Here is a 25967-nt window from a genome sequence, read left to right on the forward strand (position 1 = left end):
CTTTAAAACGAGTTGGATGAGAGCAGACTGTTCTATTTGAATGTCTCCTGCCTCTTTATGCTCCATTACCTGAGAATAGCTGATGTGTATTGGGTCCCCATGGAGAGAGGTGATGTTTGTGATTCTTGTCAGGTCGTTGTACAACAGACTGGCACAACCCACCATGTGGTATCGGAGGACTTGAGCCATCACTCCTTTGGCAATCCAGTCCTTGATCTGCAGCAGAAGGAAGAGTTGGAGAAGTGGAGGAGTTGAGCAAAGCATCTGAATCCAAAAACTTACAGCCAGCTCATCAAGAACTTCTGGCTTTCTTACTTACTCGTGGGTCGTTGTTCAGTACATCTGTGCGAGGCACAAACAGAGTGAAGGGGCCAGGACCTGCGATATCTCTGATAGACAAGGCCTGTCAAATTTAAGAGGACAGTGAAGTAATGAGTTGTTAGTGTGCTGAATGTCATACAACAATGGGGACAGCCCTGCTGAGTGGGAGGTGGTGCCTGCATCCCCATTGCTGCTGTGTGTTGGGTTCCCTTTCTTGCGATATAAGAGAGAGTGAAACTCCTGTGCAGTGTGGACTTTCCTTCCCAGTCCCATCTGCCATCTCTGTCCACAGGTATAACATGGAAGACTTCTCTCTGCTCTTTTGGCTTATAGCCAAATCTCTGTTTTCTCTGCAATAACAAACAGTAGAAGAAGAGGGAAATTTCACAACAAACACTGAGCATAGGGGAAGGTGGAGAGGGCTATTTTCCCCTGGGCAAAGGGGAATGAAGAAACCCTTTCATCTTGAGAAAAGCATGAGTGGATAATACACATGCATTTCTACATGATTTTAGCTGATAATATTGCTCATACCTAAGTAGTAAATTAGTTACTGTTAGAGGTACAAATGGACCTGGAATATTGCACTTTGCAATGACCACTGACAAACTAAAATAACAAAAGAGCTCTGCTAAAGTGAGGGGAAGCCATCAGTCTACCATGGTAACACAATTAAAGCTAGAATATGAGTTGTTGGACTAGCAGGCCAGTATACAGGTTTGTGCCCTAATGAAGGGGGTAAACAGAGAATTACTACTTCCAGTCTCTGATAAGCAGTGAGAGCTAGCAGTGCACACAGGCAAGTAGCAACACAGAGCATCCTGTGATGTTTCAGAAGGGCAACTGAAAACAGCATGACAGTTTGGAAATGCAGAAAGGGTAATAGAAGAGTGGCATTTGCTCATGTCAGATGTCATGAGAGATGTGCTGGCAGATCTCAGACTGTGAATGGGTGAAAGCTTTTGTTTTATGCCTGGTGGAAGCCCTACCCTTCCCTAGCATCTTGGTTTTGATCATTAATACTCTAGAGGTTTTCAGGGCATTTTAAATGCTTAAACTGGCGTATCTCCAGTATTTGTGACCATGATCCAAATCCAGTCCCACTTAAGTTGAAGGATGTTCATACACACCAGATTCTTGCCTACTCCCCAACCTCAGCTGTTCTCAGGAAAAAAAGACAAGGATGCCGCCTCTTTCCCCCCCAGAATACTCCCCACTCAACCTTTCCTTACCTCTAAGTGGAAATAAAACCTAGATGTGTTGGCGTTCCTGAGAAGTTCCTGCAATCAAGAGCAAGACTTTGTAACAGTGATGCAAATGGGAGGTAACATCAGTGGAGAGCAAACAAATGCAGCACTTGAACAAGGAATGGATCTTCTGGTTTGGAATAAATATTGCCCCTTCTGTTCAGTTCTTACCTTGCTCTAGCAAAGAACAGGCTTCTTTGAAACCTAAAAATACCAGTCTTATCTCCCTAGCACTGCGTTCATAATGATTGTCCATCAGTTTGATTTTTTTTTTTTCCTGGGCAGGTAAATTTATATTTCAGCTTCCTGTTCCTATTCCTGTTTTTCTGGATTGGGATTATTTCAGATTCTGGAGCAGATTTACTGATTTGTCCAGGAAAAAATAAAAGGCGTGTTTCAAGAGACAACCATTGTTTTAAATAGCATTATATTAAAGATGAGGGACAGCAAACACATGCAGCACTTTACCTGGAAGATATTGCCTCGGCACTTAAATCCATCGCCAATGTAGTTCTGTTTGCAGGTGCAGGTCCTTTCTGTCAGCTCAGTGTCATTACAGATGGCAAATTCACTGCAGCCTCCATTATTCTTGTAAAACCAACATTTAGGTTATTTAATTCCTTTATTGCCAGGTGCACAAACCAATTCTAGTTCACTATTTTTCTTCATTCTTTTTTACATGTTTTTATCTCAGAAAGACTTAATCCCAGTATTTTGAAACCAGATCTTTTTAGAACTTCTGATGCTATATTCTTTCTTGCAAATATTAAAGAGCATTTAAAGTTCCTAAGAAATAATTCTCCTTTTATGCAGAGGACGTAGTTTTGACTCCCTCTTTATATCTTTGGTTCATGGTGCTATAATAATCCAAAAATCTTCCCTGTAAATTTCACTCTGGACCATAGGGATGAGCCTTAGCTGTTCTGCTGAAGCAGCATTGACTTACACCAAAAGGAACTATTCACAGCTGTAAATCACTTTCATGATGCCAGGAGCCTGGATTTCTGGTGGAGCTGTCTATTTTTCCTTGTGTTTGTTTCATGGTGTCCTTTCTATTGTCCTTTTCCATGGGCTTTGAGTGGGAGCAGAAGCTCCTTTGGGCGGTACCAGTGGGGCCTGACTTGACAGACAGTGAGCCCTGGCTGTAAGTAGTGGGTTTGGGTGCACTTACTATTTATTTGGCTAGCTTTAGGCAGACTGTTAGCAATCTTGGGTTTATCCTAGCTTCTTGTACAGCTGTGCTACACAACCATCATGAAGCCAGATTAGCCTCTGGTCTAACACTGATTCTTCTCAGGACTATCTTTTTTATGTATAATTAGTAAAGCAGACACAGACTTGCTGGGACAAGGCACAGGAAAAAGCAAAAGCACACAAAGTCATAGGAAGCAATGACTTGTTACTTTGACCTCCCCTTCCTCCAGCTTCTATTTGTGCCCTTCCCCTTTCATCTCTGCAACCTTTCTCAAGGTTAGAGAAAGTCTGCTGACAGGCCAGGCTGGGAGACTGAGAGTTATCGTCACTGTGCTCAAAGCACAAAGGATTAATGTGCACGAGAGAGTGGCTATGTCCGTGCTGCAGCTTGCCAAGAAGCAGAGTAATGTGGCTGGTGCAGAGAACCATGTGGCTTGCAGTATGGGAGCTGGCTTGTGTGGAGCATATGTGGCTAATTCGCAGCCTGTAGTGATAAGTGAGGGACAGAATGAGGAATGCTACAGGAAGTCCTGGGTTGTATGCTGTGGAGGGAAGTGATTTGCGTGAAGAATGAGTGTTTGTAGGTTTGTTTTGTTCTTTAACCTCCCAGTCAAGAAAAGGTGGTGGGTAGCACAATGAAAATCTATCTCCTCTGTTTCACTATTCACTAACCTGCCTCTGCTGCAGTGTTGCTATCCTGTATGATGTATCCACAGGGATGCACTTGGGATACAGCCTACACATGGCCATAGGTGCTGTGGGGCTCTGCGCTTTGCTCTGTGGGAGCTATGTCCTAGGTGAGCCTTCAGGCTGGGACCTCTGCTGGAAACATCTGTTCCCAGTAACACAGGCAGTGCCCAGGCTCCTGAGTAACTCTTTTCCCCCCAAAACATGAATTTCACTGGTAATGACCCAGCAATGTGAGGACTTGATACTCTGCTTAGACTACAAAAATGTCAGAAGGGGGTGTGTATGCTGATAGTTGATCATTTCTCCTGTTTGGGCTGCACAGATATGATCCTAAATCACACCAGAGGGCTTAATGACAGAAGGCTATTAAAAATAAATATGCATTTTGATCTATTGTAGACTATCCTCTTTGGTTCCCAATCACATGGCTCCCAGAACAGCTACAACTGCCCCCTGAGCATCAATAACCTGAATGGTAGGTTGTTCTTTGTTATTACATGTAACATGTAGTAGCAGACCACATTTCTTTCTTATAATTTGAACCAAACTCTTTAATTGTCTTGCCTAGAAACTGCTCTTATTTATTTATTTATTTATTAACAGTAATTGAAATGTTGGCAAACCCTTTGTGTCTCAAACACAAATTTTGATAGCGGCTTTTTATGTGAACTCTAGCAATGACAAAAAGTTGCTGAGAAGATATGACATGTTTTACCACTACCTCCTAGGGTCTATTTCTCTAGATCTGATTTTAAGTGTGTTTTAAGACTCAGTGGTGAGTCTGGGCCCTCACTTGTGTCATGTCCTGGGAAAGTCCTTACTACATACTTTCTAAAATAGTGATGGCATGAAAGCATATACTGAGCCAAGCACACTTCAGAATTAGCTAAGTTAACATAAGTTGATTCTGGGCATACCTGATTTGGTTTTGAACGTATACAACCCCCAGATGCGTAATGCTTATAGCACGACCTTAAATAGTCTCATTAAAAGGATACTTACTTGTGAGCACAGACTGATATATGTGCATCTTTTACCATCTCCAGAGTATCCCTTCAAGCAATTACATACTGCCTACAAAGCAAAACCAGAAAACATGCATACATAGGAAGATGTCTGATTATTTTTTTCAGCACACTTATATTTCATTTACTTTTTTGCCAGATTATCTCATAGCAATATGGTGTACGATTTATTAAGCTAAAAGTACATCATCTTTCCCATGGTAATATCTTAGCCAGCACGAGCAACCATAGGCTGAGATGGGGAATAACAACTTCTAAGAGGCTCTATTTTCCCTTTATGTGTCTGTTCATCTTTCCTCTGCTATTCTGTTCATTTGAATGACCCTTGTGACATCTGTACATGGTTATCGTGCTGGCAAAACAGGCTAAATCCCTGAATTGTTTCCCTCATTTTATTTGCATAGATGGGTATTCCCCCTCTCTCCCTTCCCCTGTTTTTTTATGTGATGAAACATATCTTCAAAATACACTTGGAATTGCATTCTAATGCTACTGACAGCTTCCCATGCAGCAGTAATGCATTTGACAGGCCATGACTACTCTGCTTTGCACTTGCAGTTGTCTCAAAGATGAAAAACTAACATGGTTGCAAAGAAATGTCTTATCTTCCTCTCCACTTCACTGCTTAATGGATCTCAATTTTGAATTCAGATTTAATATTTAGGAGACTGAAAATTCAAGGAGACTTCTGCAGCAGAAATAAAACTGCTAGGCAGTGTAATAGCAGTGCTTTATGTATGTGGATGACTGAAAGCCTTACAGAAAGCAGATGCATTTCTGTTCTATATGTTTGCCTCTGCAGTGCTTGGATTTTGTAGTAGAGGTTATTATTGCTCCCACATTAACTGTATTCCTATGGACATGGAATTATAAATAATCATGCTGTAGCTACTATGAGTAGCCCCAGAGAGGGTGTATGGAAGAAAATGGCCATCACTCCTCCTGTCTAGAGGGGCTGGGAAATAGTTAAGCAGCTCTCTGCCTCCCCCAGAAACACACTAACTTGCAAATGACAGTCAAGGCAAAGAGTTAATGGATCGGTACTGTCAGAAAGGGTTGATGGGGTTATTGCCCCACCTGTCCCTGGACAACTGTAAGGCAGGAGGTGGCCTCTGACTCCTGGTCTCCGTTTCCTGCATTGCGCCTGAACAAATACTGTTCAGTGCTTGCTGGAGGATTACAGTCCTGCCAATAGCCGGTATGAAACTATAAGGGGATGATAAGAAATGCTACAACCAGGGAGTTCGGCTTCTTCTATAACTGTTAGAAAAACAGAAACCCTAATCTGAGTCACTTGATGGCCTGGACAATTTGCTGCTTCTTTTCCCCTTTGTTGTTTCATGTTTTTTTCTCTTTGGACATTATGTGGTAATTGTGCATGGGAGACTCAGAACAGCAGAGGTGTGAGTAGATGCCGGCATGCTGTAACTTCTACTTGAGAACTATGACTCAGGCCAGTTTGTTTCCTTGTGAATATTGGAAGGCATGCTAGGGCACATGAAAAAGAGAAATGTGCTTGATGACAGCCAGCATGGCTTCACTAGGGGAAAATCCTGCCTGACCAATTTGGTGGCCTTCTATGACGGGGCTACAAAAGTGATGGACAGGGGTGGAGCAGTTGACATCATCTACCTGGACTTGTGCAAAGCGTTCAACACAGTCCCACATGACATCCTTGTCTCTAAATTGGAGAGACATCAATTTGATAGGTGGACTACTCGGCGGATAAAGAACTGGCTGGATGGTCGCACTCAAAGAGTTGTGGTAAACGGTTCAGTGTCTGTCTGGAGACCAGTAACGAGTGGTGTCCCTCAGGGATCAGTGTTGGGACCAGTCTTGTTTAATACCTTTGTCACTGACATGGACAATGGAATTGAGTGTGCCCTCAGCAAGTTTGCCAATGACACCAAGCTGTGTGGTTCTGTTGATACACTAGAGGGAAGGAATGCCATTCAGAGGGACCTTGACACACTTGTGAGGTGGGCTGATGCCAACCTCATGAAGTTTAACCATGCCAAGTGCAAGGTCCTACACCTGGGTCGGAGCAATCCCAGGCACAGCTACAGGTTGGGCAAAAAGGAAATTCATGGTAGTCCTGTGGAGAAGGACTTGGGGGTGTTAGTCAATGAGAAAATGAACATGAGCCAGCTCCAGTGTGCTCTCACAGCTCAGAAAGCCAACCGTATCCTGGGCTGCATCAAGAGGAGCGTGACCAGCAGGTCAAAGGAGGTGATCCTGCCCCTCTACTCTGCTCTTGTGAGACCTCACTTGGAGTATTGTGTGTTCTGGTGTCCTCAACATAAAAAGGACATGGAACTGTTAGAACAAGTCCAGAGGAGGCCACGAGGATGATCAGGGGACTGGAGCACCTCCCATATGAAGACAGGCTGAGAAAGTTGGGGCTGTTCAGCCTGGAGAAGAGAAGGCTGCGTGGAGACCTCTTAGCAGCCTTCCAGTATCTGAAGGGGGCCTACAGGGATGCTGGGGAGGGACTCTTCATTAGGGACTGTAGTGATAGGACAAGGGGTAATGGGTTGAAACTTAAACAGCAGAGGTTTAAACTTGATCTAAGCAAGAAATTCTTCACTGTTAGGGTGGTGAGGTACTGGAATGGGTTGCCCAGGGAGGTAGTGAATGCTCCGTCCCTGGCAGTGTTCAAGACCAGGTTGGATGAAGCCTTGGGTGATATGGCTTAGTGTGAGGTGTCCCTGCCCATGGCAGGGGGGTTGGAACTAGATGATCTTGAGGTCCTTTCCAATCCTAACTATTCTATGATTCTATGAATAGATTTGAGCTACGCTGGGAGAAGGGCTAGTCTGAAATGGAATTTTTCACGGGCAGTTTCTATAACAGTAAACGAAACATTCTCTGGCAATACTTTAAACCTGACAGGTTTTCATATCCAAACCTCCCAGATGAGAAAAACAACCACTTGAAACAGCAACCCCTGCTTTCCTCTGCAGTATTGAATTACTTTTACTGAAATTGGTTTATTTTCATCTTTGTCCACACACTCCCTCAAATATAACTTCAGAATTTTTGTTATGAAATCCATTTTTCCATTTAAAAGCAAAGTTGAGATGAGGCGATCTTTCTTTACCAAGCTATAAACACTTGGCCAGTCTTATTTTTATGCCCTGACAAAGCACTCACTTGATTGGGTCCAGTCTGTGTGCATTCTGCATTTCTATCGCATCCACCATTGTTCTCCAGACAAGGGTTGATTTCTTTATAAAAAGAAAGAGTATAATAAAAAAGAGTGACTTCTGAAAACCCAAAAAGGGATAATTTTAAGTAAAACATACTAGGAATGCAGATTTATGTGAATCAATGAAACTAATTCCCTTAGCTACTTAATACCTCAGTCTAGGTCTTGGTAAAAGCTAAAATCCTACCATCAGCATTTCTAAAACCATACCTGGGGATGTATGATATAACAATGTTTATATATCTTAAAGTCTGCAATGTTCAGAGGAGTGTGAGCATATCAAGCAGCTGAAAATGGAGCTATCCTTGTTGAGAGGTAGATCTTTATTAATAAGCTTTGGTGTCACACCACACTGCTGTAGTTGCAGGGTTTGCCAAGTAGTATCAACCACATGGCAGGTAGAGATGCCTTTGGCACCAAGGTCTACAGTAGTATTGGGAAACTGCACTTCTGAGTCATAGGGGAAGAAGGATCTCCCATTTACAGGAAAAATCACTCCCGTTAAGTTCCCTCCATGTGATATATGAGAAGTTGCAAATGCTTACCGATGCAGACTATTCCATCTCCAGTGTACCCAGCATTGCAGATGCACACTCTATTGCCAGGCGTTGTTCTTCTGCACTCTGCCTTAGTGGAACAGCCACCGTTGCTGGTCTTGCAAGCATCAATAGCTGAACAGCAACAACAGCCAAAATTAAATCAATGCACTTAAATGGCTTTTTGCCTTTCAGGTTAAGCTGTCTCTATATTTTAAAGGGATTTGCTGGCATTTTCTGAATACAGAGTCCTTCCGATTTAAGAGGCCATAGGCTTCATTAGTGCTAGATTTTAATACATCTTATTGATTTCATGGGGAATGGTAAGAAGATGCTCCTAGTCTGGAATTTAAGAATTCACCCAAGACTGATTTTAAGTACTTTTCCATCTTCAGATTCTGCCCATTCCAACCAAGCACAAAAAAGGGACTTTCCTGTTCTTATCTAGATTAAATGACCATTTGAAACTTCCCCTTAGCTTGCCTTTTTCTACACACAGATCATATACCTTCTCTTGCAGGAGGTCTGGATTGTGATATCACCTAGCCTTCCTGTGACAAAAAGTCCTGGTTCTTATTCAGATGGATACTCGTGCCGTTTCTCTAACTCTGGATGCATCAGAGGCTTGCAAATTAAGTTTGCTTGTGCTACCCTGAGAGCAGGGGGGAAGCCTTTTCTGATCTCCAGTGTGAATCATATCAGCCCAAACACTGGTTTAGTTTTTCCCTCAAATAACCCCAAGCTGATGTTTCAGAAGATGTAACAGCCGGACTGGGTGATGACTTATTCTGTAACTGTTTTTGCCCAGGAATCCTGTATAGGGGACTAAGGGTGAGTGGAGAGCCATCACAGTGTCACCCAGCTCTTCCTGCACATGGGGTGTTTCCCACCAGTAGATTCAAATGGGTTTGGTTGATTTCTGCCAGAAGAGAAAATGAAAGCAGCTAGTGCTAAAATCTTGGGTTAGGACCCTGTCAACCATTGTGAGTGAGTAGACAAATACACTTCTGTTCCTAAATGCATTAGTATTTTAATCAGTTAAGGATTAAGTAAAATACATTACAATCTCTGTAACCAGAGGCAGTCCATTTTCTAAGTGTAGATATCCCAGACTCTTGGAGGGACACCTTGGATAACCTGCTATTGCCCCTTTCTGAGTGCCTTTCGGATCTCTCTGGTTTTAAGAAATTGATTTTGCCACCCCAGAAACCTGTGCAAGTTCAGAAAGATAAGGAAATGGTAGGGCTATACAGCTTCCCATAGCTGGAAGTGTTATTGTATCCTGAACTGACCTCTCTTTGCTGGGCTATGTTGGGAAAAGGAGTAAAAGTCATAATCCAGGTTTCATTACTCTGTAAACAATGGGGCCTGGGTTGTGCACGGCATGTTCCCTTTTCTCTGGTTTCCCTTAGCACAATGCCTTGCAGCTCAGAGGTTTCGAGCCCTTTGTTTGCTATGAACCCACACCTGTTGGGCTTCTATTTGTTTTGAGCAAACTGGCAGCAGTCCCTGGTTTTTAAGTGGTGTGTAGGGAAGTGCTCATCTCTCATCAGCTCCACTGTGACCACAGAGTGCTTCCAGCATGCTTTTTTGGTTTATGCTTTCTTTAGAAAGGAAGAAACAAAGCCCATTACCTGTGCAGAACGTCCCGTTCCCCTCAAACCCAGCTGCACACTTGCAGTAGGCAGTGCCATTTGATAGGAGAAGGCAGCTAAAAGAAACAGTGAGGAGAGAGACAACATTAGAAAAAAAGCAAAAAAGCTTATAGGACTTTTGTACAGCCCTTGTTTTTGTGCTTTGTGCCAAAAGTAATGCCACATAGAATACTAAGATATTTAGCCCTACAGTATGATGTAGTTACAACCATAAGAATGAAGCTAGTTGAACCAAGCTTTCCAAATGCATTAGGATGTATTAAGTATTGAAAATGTACACTTTGGTTACCAAATGTCCTATTTTCTCATGGAGAACCCTTGAATTTCATGTCTGCTCTCCCAAAAGCTGTGCACAGATTTTTGTATGTGCACATAATTTCTAGAGGGACGCAGCAGAACTGATGCACAGCGATTGAGCCATGCAGCTGAGTCTTCACCTCTCCTTGTTTTTGAATATACTGGATAATGTAAATGCTGCTGTCTGCTCAATGCTAGGCAGTAGGTACACTCCAGTACATGGCCCAATGGGGGTGACTTTCTCCTTCGGAAACTAGTTAGTTCTTTAACATTTAATTAACATAATTTTAACATTTTTTCATAAAGAACATGCTGGACTATATGCTTTGCCTTGCAAGAAGAACCCCTTTTTCTCCTCTCTCCTCCAAATAAGTGGATTTCATACATACTTAGCACTGGTATGACATGAGGCGTTACATGCGTCATCTTTGATTTCTGCAAGAAGGAAAAAAAAAAGGAAAAGGAATAGGGATCAGAACCTTTTGCATCAACATCCTCCTAGTTTCCAGGGTTTTCTTCCCACTATAGAGAGCTGGAGTCTGTTATGAGTTCCCCACCAGACAGCCGAGTGCTCAGTCTGTTTAGACTCCATCTATACATATCAGCAGATACCATTTAGTAATCATATCACCAGGAAAATATTTCACCTGTTACCATCTGTATTTTTGTCTGGTGAGTTTGGCACAGTATTAGTTTAATTATATAAGGTAGGTTTTCTTAAAGGAACTGAAATTTACTCAGCAACTACAGCAACTCTAACTATAAACTTACGGGAGACCTTATAATAGGTTTCCAACACCTAAAAGGAGCCTTTACAAAAAATCTTGAGAGGAACAATTTACAAGGGCACATAGTGACAGGACAAGGGGGAATTAGAACTGAAAGAGGGGAGATTTAGATTAGACATTAGAAGATTCTTCTCTATGAGGGTGCTGAGGCACTGGCACAGGTTGCCCAGAGAAGCTGTGGCTGCCCCATCACTGGCAGTGTTCAAGGCCAGACTGAATAGGGCTTGGAGCAACCTGGTGTAGTGGAAGGTGTCCTTGCTCATGGCAGGGGGCTGGAACTGGATGAGCTCTAAGGTCTCTTCCAAACAAAACAACTCCGTGATTCTATGATTACTTTCTTTTCCATAACCAAATTTAAAACTGATATTGAATATTATTAATATGCTTATACCATTATTTAATTTCTATGCAAAGTTGTAAACTATTGAATACATTTTAATCATATGTAACTAAAATATAATTTTATTAGCTATAGGAGATATATGAAACCAACACAAGTGTATTTATTTGCTAATTAATTTTTATTTTATTAGCAAAACCATACTTTAATATCCAATGTTGTATGGCTAATTCAACTTACTGAAGCATTTGAGAGGCTTTTGATATGAGGATCAAAATGTGTTGGGTAACTCTGTTCTGCAAAATATACAGTCTCAACAAATGGGATATTCTTTCATGACAGGTACAGGGTGACACAGGTAGAGGATTAGCTAAATAAGGTGTTTGAGTGTCATGATCAATATCTCAGCTGGCTCTCTATTACTAAGGTAATTAATTGCCATAGCACAGGAGTGTCACCTGTATTTCACTGCGTGTAGGAAGCTGCTGGGTATCTGGTGGTGCACTGGGAGCTGGTCATAGCCGTAGTTTTGGTATTTCCTGAAACACTCACTTCTCACCCCAGAACAAAAAGGAGGGAGCACTCACCAGTATCACACATCACCCCTCTCCAGCCAACATCACATTCACAGGAGCCATCCCCATCGATCCCACTGCTGCATTTCCCATGGACACAAGTGCATGCTGTAGAGAGAGATGGGAGGAAATCCTTGTCCCCGGTCAGGGGAGCAGTGTGTGCAGCAAAGCAGTGAGGGGAAGGAAGGGCAGGAGGGATGGCCTGGATGTCTTCTGCTGATGGCACCTTCTGCTCGTGGCTACTTCAAGGATTGCTTTGCATTTGCCTTTTGGCTTCTACAACTACTATAACTACAAAATAAATCTGTATTCAAAATACGATTATCTTTCCTTTATTCCTAAATACAGGGGCTGAAATTGTATTTTAATGGGAAAGTACAGGTGAAAAAGTAGTGCTGGACAGGATTATTCTTGTTAGAATACTGTTCTAATCCTGTAGCATGATAGAGTAGGAGACACAACCTCCAAAGAAGGGAGAAGAGATAAAATACCATATCAGGAAGGAAAATGGGCTAATGGTGTTTTTAAGACTAGGTTTTGACATCTGACAAGACAAGCAAAAGTGCTGGTGCGGGGATGCTCTGTACCTTGATCACAGTTGAGGCCGTATTTGCCCTTGATGCAGCTTTCGCAGGCTGTACCGACAAATCCCTCTCCACACTCGCAGGTGCCTGTGCCGTTGATGCCGTCCATGCAGACACCGTTTCCAAAGCAGGCATTCCCTGCTTTCCCTGGGCAGGGCTGGCACTGCTGCCCAAAGAAACCTGCACAGCATTCCCTTTTCTGGAAACCCAGAAATGCCATGTTGAGGGTTGGGGTCAGGGTAGCACACAGGGAAGCAAGCACAGGTGTTGACTCTTGGCGCTGTTGCTGGGTGGAGGGGAATTGGAGATCTGGATTTTAAGCAGCATTTCAGGTCTACTGGTGTCTGCTATGCTCCTTACTGTGCTGGGGCTCAGGGTGCCACCCCAACTCCTTGGTGGGACCTTCAGCACCACAGGGAAAGGTGGTTGTGGTTGCCATGGTCAAGAGTGGAGTTACTCTTCCCTATGCTGTGCTCTCTCTGAGCCACACCAGCTCCCAGCCCTTCCAATCTTCCTTAACCTTCCAATCAGTGCTGCATCCAGAGTAAAGGCCGATAAACATATTGTCAGGGGCTGCCTCAATATGCTTTTAGTGGGGATTACACAGAGGGTGAAGTTTGGGGATAGGGGTTCCTGGCTTTAACCACAACAGAAATGGTGTACTCACAATGACTGTTTTAGCACACTTTGGCTGGCACCCGATCTGGATGGTGTACATCCTCATGTTGTTTTCTGAGAGGATGCAGTATTTCTTCTCCCCTGCCTGAATGAAAATTGGAGTAATATTGATCAGCTACTTTCAAATGTTTTAGGAAATGGGACATTATCTGTATGCATGCTGTGCACTGACTCACATTTACAAGGAACATTAAGGAAATATTTTTAGAAATAAAAATGCATTGTTTAAATCATAGAATCATAGAATAGTTGGGGTTGGAAAGCACCTTAAGATCATTCAGTTCCAACCCCCCTGCCATGGACAGGGACACCTCACACTAGACCATATCACCCAAGGCTTCATCCAACCTGGTCTTGAACACTGCCAGGGATGGAGCATTCACAACCTCCCTGGGCAACCCATTCCAGTACCTCACCACCCTCACAGTAAAGAATTTCTTCCTTATATCAAGTTTGAACCTCTGCTGTTTAAGTTTCAACCCATTACCCCTTGTTCTATCACTACAGTCCCTAATGAATAGTCCCTCCCCAGCATCCCTGTAGGCCCCCTTCAGATACTGGAAGGCTGTTTAGGTTTTTTCCCTAGCAAACATATGATTGATTTAACTCAGTGCCCTGTGGTATTTTAAAGATGTGGCTAATACTGCCTTTGCTCGGATTTAAACAGAATCTTTTTCTGAAGTTTGATAAATATTTTTCTTTTTTTTCCCTGACACATTTCACATTTTTTCCAATTATTCTTGAAAAACTGAGAGCTAAAGTTCTGCAAAACCAGCTGTTGAAACACTGTCTTCTGGGTCTGGACACAGCCAGGAAAGATTGCTTGCTGAAGACTTGTTGGTCTCATTGTAAACTTGTTAGGAGCTTGATACAAGCATCCATCCAGCTGTTCATTGTAAAGGAAATGTTAATACTTTTGAGTTTCACTGGCAAACACTTTAGTTTGGCTTTGCCAGCCACTTACTTTAAAGGGGTAGATGGGACTTGATCTGCTGTGGAATCCTATTACTGGCATAATTAATGACAAAAAATAATAAAGGAAAATATGCTTGTATAACCCCAACAGAGGGGGTTTCACAGAAAAATTTAGGTGCCAAGAAACTTTAGGCCATAATGTGGTTGACAGGGACCTGCTACATATTTGCAGTTCTTATATGTCAGACATCCAAAGTCTCTATAATCTCCAAGTCTCCTTGTGACCCTAACTCCCAGCATATTGCTAGGTACAGGTTGAGTTTGCCCTTCTGTACCATCTCTGCTTTGAAGGGCTTCTGTAATTCCTCCTGTAGCAAGCCGACTCCAGACAGTGTATCAGCTGCCTCAGTTTTGAGTGGTAGAGGTAACCTTTGCAGATTGAAAAGTCTTCAGTTGTCCCAGTGCATAGCTTCAAAATGAAGCTGTCTTTCAGCTGCCCTTGATTTTGCTACCTTGCTCGCAGGGTGGTTGGAGTCTATTGACTATAAGCAATGTATGTAGGAGGCTGAAGCAACTATGACAACATTTGCTGAAACTGAGGCAATTATATTAAAACCAGGATTGAATACGTCTATACTCAGTTATGATTAAAAAAATATATATAAATTAGCATTAATGATAAAATACTTACTATTTCTTTTGTTCCTGGGGGACAACTTGATGGCTGTGAACAAATTCTGCATTTTTCCTTAAAGAACACAAATGGTTAACTGTGGTTAACAGACTGTATAGATCTGCAGACAGCTTGTTTAATAGAAAATGCATAATTTCCAGATATACTTCTAAACTTAGCCCTTGGGATGCATAGTCATGATAGCCCCTATGGTAAAGGTGATGAGTAGCTGCTCTGCTCAGAAAGGAAGGTCATCCCCATGAGGTGTCCCTCATGGGAAGCCTCGTACCAGGGGTCAGGAGAAGGAAAGCTCTTTTGGATATTTCTCTTTGTTCTTCTAAAGCTATGCTTCCCAAGAGCCTTCCCATCTAAAGCACGATAAGAGGCAAATCCTGGACTTGGACACAGCTTTCCTGTGGTGCAATGGCAGCTTGGAAATGGAAAACTCACATAGATGTGTATCTTGTGCTATGTGTGTGTGTGAATAATTTCACAGTTTCTGCAAAATGCTTAAATACATGTTGTACCCTGTACATAATGACTAATATTATTCCTGTTTAGCTAACTATGTCATTGCTTTTAACAAGTCTTAAATGAGTGTTGAAGTGTTACTGCATTTGAACATAGTGGGGAAAATAATTTTCCATGGGAAAACAAAGGCCTATGTGCAAAGGACCTGACAGAGCAAAGCTTTGGAAAAGCCTGGTGTGAAATATGCTCACATATGGGACCGTATCCCATATTAAATTTGCTTTAACCAAAGCACAAGACTCACTTTTTCTTCTTTGTGTAGTTTGTTGCATGCTTCATAAACAGGGAGGTAAGCTTCCTGTTGGCTGTGGTTTTTGACTTGGGAGAAAAGACAAAGGAAACCTTTCTCTGCCAGCTTGAGGAAATCACATCCTATTCTTCAGAGGAATGTAAAACCATTTGTATTTCATATGTAAGAGTAACAGAAGTGGGAGAACATTTACTTGGAGGGTAAGAGAAGTCCATGTGTATGTGCAGTGGAATGAAAATAATTTTTTTCCTTCATAAAAATAATTTATTTTCCATTCTTTTTCCACTTGTTTGCTTTATAAACAAGTGGCCTGGCTGAGAACATGTATTAGAACAGTGAATTACTATTATTTTTTTTTAATTAAATCTCAGGATTTTCTTACTCCAGTGGTACTCTGATTATATTTTATCCAGGCTGTCAGTACACTGACTGCAAGATCAAAGTTGTCTCAATAGATGCTAAAATTCTCGTAGGAATATCCTTTGTGGAAAATATATACATTCCTTACTGGGAAATAGGATCACATATCCTGTACATTTGAGCTATGTTTGGTTATAGGTCTCTCAGATGGACCTTTAAGCACCTATGCAAACAGAGCCACTTACGATGATCACTGTATCATTGATATCACATCTGTTCTTCTGGATTTCCAAGACCTTTCCCAACCCATGGATAATTCCTTTGTCTGTTGCAACATTTGTGTAGCTTATAGGTGCATCATTTATGAATAGCTGCAAAAGAAATGCAATCAGTTAGAAAGCAGCAGAGCTGAGTGGTAGCCATATGCAGCAGTGGTGAAAAAAGGAGCAACGAACAAGTATCACTTCAGGAAAACCTATGAATGTAGCTAATTCCAAGCACTTGCTCATCTCTCAGTTGCTGCATTTAAGAGCTTCACTGGACTGAAGAATGTAAGATGACTTGCAGCATGCTGAAGTTTCTTAGCAACAGGATTTGGCAGAGCAGCTTTTTCTGCCATAAGGTGTAAAGGTGAAGCGTCTGAAGAAGGAGCCTGAAGCAAGCCAAGAGCTGGGTTTCCTGTCTGTGGGGGATGACGGGCTTCAGGGAAGCCCTTCCAGCAGCTGTGGCTTCAGGGAGGACTTTCATCATCTCACTCCTCCCCACACTCCTACGGGCTCCTGACCAGCAGCAGCCCTATGAGCAGATGCTTCTCTGAGGGTCTGCCATGGGCTGAGCAAAGAGTAGGGCTTGAAACCGCTGCAGTGAGAATCTTTCTGTCTTCCTTTGCGTATGCCCAGAGGGATCTCTGGGATAGAGAAGAAGGAGGACCAAACTCTCCTCTGAGCTCTGCTGTAAATTTGGCTGTATTGCTTAATCTTACTATGCCTGATATTCCCATGAGTGGTGTTGAAAGGCAATTCATATTTGTTGCCCAGTGCTTTCAGCTTTTAGGATTAAAAGTGGAGTAAATCCACAGAAAATAGAATTCATGTTTTATAATTGAGGGCAGGTTTCTAACAGCTCTTAATGACTATTTTGCAATGCAGGCTTGCAGCAGCTGGAGATAGATGTCCACCACAGCAGCTTCTAAAATGCAATGCTAAATGTGAACAGCATGATTGAAATAAAATTCAATCAAAGATCCCTTCAAGGGTGACTTGGAATTAAGCAGGTCCAAGAGAGGCATTTGAGTGACCACTTTTGTGCTGTTACATCCCAGGAGCTAAAGGAGGAGGTGAATAACTCCTTTTGACTGCATATTAAAGTTGAAGCTGGCTTCATAAAGAGCAGGAAAACTGTTTCTCCAAACAAGTGAAAACAGTACCTGACCATCATGGAGGAAGACCCCAACCTGGTAGGAGAATCCTAGCATGGTCTCCCTGTGCATGCCATTGTGCAGGTTGTTCTTCAGGAGCTTCTCACCTAGCACAATATGGTAGCGGATTTGGCTTTCGTCCTGCAAACATGGTAACATCACAAAGCATGAAAGGTTATTAAGGACAAGGCAAACATAGCTGGCCTGTGTTTGAGGAGAAGCTTCTCCAGCTGGCAGTTTATTTTGTATTTCCTACCATGGAAAGCCTACATTCCTATCATAATGAAAATGTAATTGACCATGGGGGATTAAAGGCTTGTTAAACTGGCAGGACCAAAGTTTGCTTGAGCTTAGTAGTGTCTTCTCCTGTGTACAGGACGGACTGATTCAGGGAAAATTCAGTCAGATGACATTTTAGGACCCTGAACTTCACAAGTTCACTTGAAATGAAAAGTTGCATATGTGCTTTTATATTCTTCCCCATACCCATTCCTTTCCTTTGGGAATCCCTGGATCACTTATAGATGAATGTTTACAGTAATTGACAGGGGTTTTTTTTGTTGTTGTTTGGTTGTGGTTTTGTTTTGTTTTTTGTTAAGGCCATTTTCAGTCACTAAAGTGTTGGAGCCACACCTGTTAATGGGAAAGTTTTCTCTGCCTCATTGCTAGAGTGTATTCACTTTTCATTGATGTGGTGAAATTGTTCTCTTTACATCAGCATTTAGTAAGGGCTTCCAAAGGTTTCTGCATCTTGCTCTGGAGCAGGGGACTCCCAAAGCTCTCCCTGGTTTGGAGGAGAAGGAAGTACGATGTTTTGTGGGGATTTGTAGATGTGAGAGAAGCTGGGGTATTTGGAGGGTTTTAGGAGCTGCCTAGTTATAGTGCTGCTGCAGTTGTATGCCTTTGTAATAAAAGGTGCTTGCAGGAAATCCTGTTGCCTGCTGTCTTCTTGTTCTGAATGTTCATACTGCTCCTTGTTCTTCCATCCCTTCAAAAGCATGGGAAAGCAAGTACGTAATGTTTCCTGGCTTTGCCCACAGGGTGAAATAGTGATCTTTACATCTTAAAGAGAAACCCATTTTAGTATGATTCCCTCAGATTTGACAAAGAAATAATTACAGCAAAGAAGATGGGAACTAAGAGCTAATCTCCACCAGTGTTCAAATCAATTTAATCCTCCTGACTTGGATGCTTTGGAGAAAGTTAACTCTCATTGATCTTCATTTCTGTCTTTCGACATCAGCAGAGTGAGAACAAAACCTTGCTTCATCAAGACCAAGAAATGGACTCTTTTCCCTGTGTTGAGCTCTTTGCTCTGTGGCAGAGATCTCCCAAGGTGTTTCATGAAGAGGATAAGGCTTAGGCAGGCTTAACTTTAAGGTGTTTTCCAATTTTCTTTGTCAGGTTGCCACACCAGACAAGATTGGGAGAATGGAAGAAAGACAGAAGAAACATTGGTAAGCTGTGGAAATGAAAAGGATTTCTTTGCGCGTGTAACCTAAATTAAATCAGATTGATGTCTTAGGTTTCTCTCAAAGTTCGTTACAAATGCTTCTTACAGTGATGCGGAAACGATGATGCTGTGTCATAAAACAACTAAAATAGCCTTCAAAAGTCATTTGAGCAGATGTAGCTTGATCGTGTATGAATTCTTCCGGTGAGGCAGCAAGTGGGGGTTTTGCTGTGAGGCTGCTGGTTGGTGGAAAATATTCTGGGATGAGTCATTTGAACCTTGTGCTGCTCAGCTTCCTGGCTGTAAATGGAGACTGTGAAAGTAGGGACAGAGTGTGGCAGCATAAATATTTATGGAGGAGGCAGGGGAGTATTAATGTCATTGAACAAGTCATGGCTCTCAATACGTGCGTTCAGTAAAGTGGTTTCAAACTGGAACAAATATGAAGAAAGGTGCTGAGGTGATGAAGGAAGTGATAGTTTATTTTGGGAGGAGACTGACAGGCTTGAGAAGGCTCTTTGGCCTTGGACATAAATGCCAGAGAGTTGTTTCAGCTAAAGCATACTCCTGGCACTAGAATAAAGGGATATAAACTGGCCAGAGGTGTGCTGTCAAAATAACATAAACTAGCTCTGGGCATGAGGACTGAGGTTAGAAGGGGAGGTGGGATCGGCATGTCTGTGATGATAGGGAGCTCGTGGCCAGGTCAGGCATGAGCTTGGTGTCGGGCTCCTTGGGGTGGGTAGCAGCAACAGGCTTTGCCTAAGGGAGTTTTCCTAGCCAAGAAAACTTGAGTAAGTTTTCTGAGCCCTGGGATGGCCAAAGGTGGCTGTAAACTGGGATTAGAGACAGCCTGCAGAAAGGGGCTGGGTGATAGTGCTCCTGCAGGAGTCACAGGGCAAGCATCTGGATAGTTTCAGAAAGAGTCAGAATGTTTTGTGGCATTATTAATGACAAGATTACGAGTGATGTCTGGGGACTGGACGTGTTCACCTAGGAAACTCATTTCAGCATTATTCCTGGTCATTCCTCTCCTGATCTTTGCAAAAGTCTATTGATGAAATGTCTTGGTTATTATATTTCTGTGTCATCTCAATCCATCCACTTGAAAATGAGATGAGATACTGAGTTTTTAAGACAAGTCTTATAAGCAATACTTACCAGTGTAGCAGACTTTTTATCCTTTAGGTAATTTTCTATGGCATCATTATCTGGAGCAAAGACTGTGTATGTGTTTGCAGCTTCTATTTCGTTTGCCAGGCTGTATTGCTGTTGTGGAACACATAAACAAAAGTCATAATGGGCACTGATAGTCTGATACCAGTCCAAATGCAAACAAAGCAGAGAAATGCTTCCATTCTTAAAACAGTGTCAGAGCTTACAATAATGTAACCTCTGAAAACGGAGTAATCAGGCATTTGCTCCAGGCGGGCCAGCAGCCTCGGCATGACAGTGCTGCGGAGTGGGGTCAGAACCTGAAAAGGGAGCAGATATCTCATGTCAGTGCTTGTATACGTGCTGTGATTGAACCTGCGAGGATCAGACGCAGGCCAAAATGCTGTTTTGTGTAAATACTTCTTTTCCAAGAGCTGCTAATTATGTTCTGCTGTTTGTGGTGCAGAGCAACAAATCCTTCCTCTGCAGCCATATACCTTATCAATAACATGTATGATTCCATTTGTGGATGCGATGTCACCAGCCACAATGTGAGCACCCTCAAGGGTGAGGTTCTGAAAGAGAAAGAGGAGAGAGAGGGTTTGCTTTCTTATTGCAGTGGTGGCATTTTCCCATTGATTCATGCTATGGATTCCCACAGCTTTCCAAAAGCTTGCCTGGGCTCCAGCAATGCTTCACTTGCCTCAGGCCACACTCAGGGAACCATGTGCATGGAAGGTGACTTTGGGACTGTTCTGTTCTCCATGTTCAGACCAGCAAAACCATTGGACTGCTTGCACTAGGGTGGTTATGGGGTGGGTGTGCTCACTCCTACCCCACAGCAGGGTGAAGCCCTGTGCCAATTCATGCCCTCCCATTTCTGTGAAGCTTTGAAAGACCCCGTTCATGATTTTTCCCTCTGGGCATGGAGGTGGGAGGTTTTCCCTTCCTTAATGGGGGTGAAGTGCTTAAATGTGCCATATGTATTTCCAGAAAATCCTCCTCAGAACATGGAGTACTAATGTGCTGAGGGGGAAGGACTGTCAGTTCTTTTATTTATCATTAAAAATACCTTCAGGTGATTTGGGACTATCAAGCTGTGGATACAGGCAAAGTATCATAGCTTTCTCCTCCCTTCTCAGTTCCCTAAAATAAGTTATTTGGTTTTCTTGATGCCCTTTATCTTAAATTAGTCCACACAGGCTGCTAGGTAAAGTGGTGGAGAAAATCAAGTTAATGTTTCTCCCAGAGGGCCCAATATAATAGATCTATTCCTTTGATTTTATTTCCTGGTCTTTTTTAAAATACACCTACAATGTCTGTGTGGTTTTGTAACACAAAGAAATTGGTGGCAGTGATGGTCAGAGTTTGGTGTATGATACCACAGTGGTTTGCAGGTCATCTCACCCCATTTTCTTTAGACAAGCGTAGGAAGTTGCTCTGTAGAGATGTTGGCAGCATGTCAGAGGATGATAAATTCTGGAAATCAGCAAAGCTGTAAGTTCCTGTCAATACATGATACCTGAAGGAAATTAAATGGATGTGAAAGTGTTGTATTTTCTCTCTTTTCCTAATAAATATGCTTAGTGTGTCTGGAATGGTGGTCTAAAGCAGGAATTATTTGTGCAATACCTAGTTCAGCTATGTTCTGATTTTAGCTTGGCCTTTAAACATTTCTGATATAACACAAATAATACCTTTGTTTCCAGTGGAGTTGCTACGGAGATTAATACCATTCTAAGTAAAGGAGGAATCCTATGACCCTCCCTTAAAATTACAATAGCTGTCTTGCTCTAGTGGCTTCAAACCAAAAGCTTATTTGCCATAGAAAGCAGTTCATCATAAAACCCCAAATCCCAAGCCATTAACGTACTTCAGTAGAGTTGGGATGTTACTCTTTGACATCCAAAAGGCTTTCTCGTCTTCATCCATGTTTTCAATTGCTTGCAGGGAAGGCACGAGGACAGTGAGGTTTGAGGTGCTGGACAACACCGAGTTTATCTCAGCCTCCTGCATGGAAGTAAACAGGGTAAAAGAATTCATCCTAAGGATGACCTATAAATAGCATCTGGTGACTTTTTAGCAAGGTGGAGTATGTGACGTGCTTTGTGACCAGCCTGGAGAGGAAAAACTATTAAACTGAGCAATGACTTGAACAAAACTACTTAGAGCTGAACAAAATGGTAAATGGGTGTCTATTTTTTACAGACTAGATTGCCAGCATTTAAAGGGCAGAAGCAATGTTTAGGGCAGAATTGTTTTTTGTGATGAAACACTTAGGTTTCCTCCTACAAAAGTTACGTTGATTCATGGATTCTATTTTATGCACCTAAATGTTAAAAGTAAATCATGGTGATAAATGAGTGGTTGCTGATAACTTCTACTGGTAACTACTGAGAATCTGCTTTTACAGAGCACTCTGTGCTATTTAATAGATAGAAAGATTATGAACTGTGAAATAAGAAACCCCCATGACACAGTGTTCCCATTTGACATAAGACTGTTTAACATGGTTGGGATTTTTAAAGATGTCCGAAGGATGTCTGTGCCCACTAACTTGCTGTGACAGCTCTAATTTTAGATGGGGGATGTGGGCTCTGTATTGTGCATGGACTGATTCATCTTCCATATGTTTGTATCTGCCTTAAGGACAGGGAGAGCCTCCACTGGAGATTTTTCCAGTGTGTGGATTTTTTTGTGGAGTAGATTAAGGAGAGCTAAAGATTTGAATGCTGAAGATGTGATTCTCCTGACTTTTCACAGGCTCCACAACTTTTGAGACTGCCAGACTTGAGGGAGCAATATGAGCTTGAGTTCTACCTTTTTGTAGCTGGTATGCTGCCTGGAAGATGGCTTGTTTTGCATGGTCCTTCACTACTGAGTTTTAAGTCAAGAATGGAACCAGCTCCCTTAAATAGCTGGGGGTTTTGTCTCTGTTAGGATCATCCATCTTTCTAATCATCATCACTGTCACCTTCCAAATATTTAAATGTAGAAATAGCAACAGACTTCCTCTTCTCATCCTTCTTGACCAGCAAGAAAAATATTTGGTTATGACAAGTGGTAAACATCACATTCCTGCTCAAGTATGAAGTTAAGAACCCCACAGATGGATATATCTCCCTATTTTGCTCATGTTTGTAGCTACCATTATTTAATGAATACTGTTTCTTTGAAGTGTAACAGTGATTACACATCTCTGTTTCAACAGATTATACAGAATCTGTCATGATTTCCTTCCCACACCACTTCATTATCTAAAGAGCACATTAGCAGGTGACCAGCCCTTCCTATTGTGCTAATTCCTTTAACTTCATTAGTTTCTCTTCACAGTGTACAGTGCTGCAGTCAGCCCAGAGCCAGGCAGATAACTGATTTAAACTAGCCATATTGGCCTTTCTTTTAAGCAGCTCCCTGAGGTCCCTGTTGCAACTGTGTGCTTTAAGGATTCCTAAGCTAGTTAACTTTGAAAAGCATGAAAACAGCTAATGTGCTATGCCTTCTGTTTTTGATGCTATTCGTTAGCATATCACTGTTCCTTTTTTGTTTGCCACGATTTCCTATACACTTTTTATGCTTAGGTTTTCAGCTTTTTGTAGGAGAAACTGGTTTTGAACTCTATTCATACAATGTCAGCTACAGTAGGGTAAGGACCTCTAATATTCCTGCTGCCCTAGTAATAAATAATAGTATGTGAAAACATAAATAAAGAGTGAAAATCAATATATCTAGAATGGTGGTGTTTTTTTTTAAATCTACATTGTTATTTCTTTCCTAATCTGCAGCCAAACAAGCTAATGACTTCCTTCATTTCCTGCATCTCAGTCAACCCCACACAGACTGAGTTTTCTCCTCCTTGATTGCTGTGAGAGCAGCAAACTGAGCAGCCATAAAGCTCATTTTTCTGTCATGGGGCACAGTGAAAATGGGGGAGGATATGGTATTGCTTTCTCTCTCCACTAGTATTTTTATTGCATGAGAGAAGCTGGAAGCAGCCACCTAGGGGCTCTGCTTGTACCCTGCTGCTTGTCATCTGGACTAGAGTATATTTATGTACAGAGCTAGCCCTGGCTTGTGTAGCCCCCTGCTCTAGAAAGTGGGCTTGTAACTAGCTCTTCTGCTTGTGGGACTTCCTTACTTGCCTGAATTTGGGATAAGAATTTGGTTTTCGGGCAGAAATAGGGAACCAGATGATCAGCCCTGCTATGGCTGGTGGGAGAGGCATTCTGATGCCTCTCCAGAGTTTGGGCCTCTGCTCTGTGATGGTAATATTGCAATGAGATTCCCATCTCTAAAGCCTACGAGGCTTATGTATTTATGCAAACTTGAACATACTAAAAAAATCAACCATGGAATGTACTTACATTAACCCATTGGTTAAATGAAGCTGCTTCTGACAGAGTGGATAACTCCTGTTTAGAAGGAGAAAAAGAGCAATGAGTATTGAAGGTATAATTAGCTGTACCAAAGTACTCTAGCTGTAGCTTGTGGTGTAATCTGCTGTGTCTGGCCTGGCTGATGTGACATGGAAGAGGAGGTTTTCAGCATGTATGAAAAGGGAGGACATTCATGTTTTTCTAGTACTGTTACTTTCTGGCAATGGGAATGGTGAATTACCAGCTCTTCTGAAAATAGGCTATCTATTGCTTAGGTGTATTAAGCTTACCTGTTCATGGTACCTAATATATACTGACCCCAGGCTAAGTGTTAATTTTCTAGGAATCTAAAACTTTTCTTAACTTTGTGCAAAATTAACTGAAATAAGGTATGTTGTTTTGGTTGATATATGTACAGCATTTTACATATCATCCTGCAAGCAGAGAGCCTTTATTCTGCCACTCTACTCAGAACAGTGAGTGAGATAAATGATGGTATGAACAGGGATGGCAGGTAGTGCTTAGAGCTGTGTAAGATTATTGCCAGTGGCTGGGACAGCTGACACTTCAATTTTTCCAGTGCTGTTAAATGCGTATTTATTTCACCATTTTACTTGTTTTGGTTTTATTTGCCTGCCGGTCAGTATGGTTTGTTTGAGCGTGATAAATTGATGCTTTCACTGAGGCAGACCTCAAGGCAGAACTTCATAAGAGCTGTGTGCTCGATGGGAGGTGAGTGCTTAGTACATCTGCAGGTTAGGCCTCTGGGACTGCCAGTTTTCTCAATTTGTCTTAAGAAAGAAATATACTCAGATGCTTTAGGCCCCTTTCCAAGCTGTGTTTTTAAACACAACAGATCATTTATGTATCAGACAAGTGCCTCCAGCTGGAACACTGTTTGCAGGTAGCACTGGTGGACATCATATTTTTCTGTTTATAATGGCTTTGCGATCTCTCTGGTTATGATCCACTGTGAGAAGATGCCCGTCTTACTTACATCTGCAGCATTTCCATAGCAGATTCTGCCATCTCCTTCATAGCCCTTTGGGCACACACACTTCCAGCCATGAGAGGACTCAAACTGGCAAGTTGCCTTTGAACCAGAAAGAGAGAAAATTTGTCAAATACTCAGGAGACCACTGAAGAGCAAGGATGGCCTCTAAAGCTCCTTCTGAAACCCATTCATATACAAACACGAACTTAACATGATGCATGGACATCCTCAACCTCCTATAGAACAAACTCCACCAGCTTGAGGCACTAACTCTCTCCTCACATGCCCACCATGCCCTAAATCTGTAGGAATCTAAACTCTTGCTTGACCTTTTCTTACTTCCTCTGTACATAAACTAAGCCCTGTTCCTTCACCCAACTATACCAGATTTGTCTTATGCTCCTCATTGCTCTTCCCTTTAGCTCAATTCCTGTGTTCTGCCTGAGGCCGCTGTGGCTCTTGTAGGCACTACAGAGCAGAGCCTGCAGGTCGGTTGAACCCGTGCAGTTGCTTATACACGCCTCTCTGGAGATGACTTGGCTAAGCATCCCAACAGGCTAATGCATCTAAATTGAAATTGCTGGAGGAGAAGCAGCATGCATTTATTCCAGGCTTAAGATAGTACATTTAGGATTGGGAGCAGCCCTTGTAGTCTGTCCTCAGCACATGTACCAGACTGACGTGGCTCATGTAGCATTTTTGGTG

General features: G+C 42.3%; 1 protein-coding gene across 1 annotated transcript in view; it reads right to left on the reverse strand.

Moving 5' to 3' along the window:
* The window catches only part of STAB2 (stabilin 2), an 83995-nt gene that overhangs the window by 19175 nt on the left and 38853 nt on the right, over positions 1-25967 (reverse strand). The window contains exons 25-46 of the mRNA XM_031050065.2: positions 25266-25361; positions 24257-24304; positions 21766-21902; positions 21300-21414; positions 20390-20467; positions 20120-20212; positions 19899-20006; positions 17294-17425; positions 16113-16238; positions 14745-14801; positions 13128-13223; positions 12464-12659; positions 11889-11984; positions 10563-10608; positions 9856-9932; positions 8231-8356; positions 7631-7704; positions 4455-4526; positions 2037-2156; positions 1554-1601; positions 320-403; positions 70-216 (exon numbers count right to left, since the gene is read on the reverse strand). Coding sequence (XP_030905925.2) covers positions 70-216; positions 320-403; positions 1554-1601; positions 2037-2156; positions 4455-4526; positions 7631-7704; positions 8231-8356; positions 9856-9932; positions 10563-10608; positions 11889-11984; positions 12464-12659; positions 13128-13223; positions 14745-14801; positions 16113-16238; positions 17294-17425; positions 19899-20006; positions 20120-20212; positions 20390-20467; positions 21300-21414; positions 21766-21902; positions 24257-24304; positions 25266-25361 — 2172 coding nt within the window. The remainder of the gene's footprint in view (positions 1-69; positions 217-319; positions 404-1553; positions 1602-2036; positions 2157-4454; positions 4527-7630; positions 7705-8230; positions 8357-9855; positions 9933-10562; positions 10609-11888; positions 11985-12463; positions 12660-13127; positions 13224-14744; positions 14802-16112; positions 16239-17293; positions 17426-19898; positions 20007-20119; positions 20213-20389; positions 20468-21299; positions 21415-21765; positions 21903-24256; positions 24305-25265; positions 25362-25967) is intronic.

The sequence above is a fragment of the Melopsittacus undulatus genome, chromosome 5 (assembly GCF_012275295.1).
Source record: "Melopsittacus undulatus isolate bMelUnd1 chromosome 5, bMelUnd1.mat.Z, whole genome shotgun sequence".
Lineage (NCBI taxonomy): Eukaryota > Metazoa > Chordata > Aves > Psittaciformes > Psittaculidae > Melopsittacus > Melopsittacus undulatus.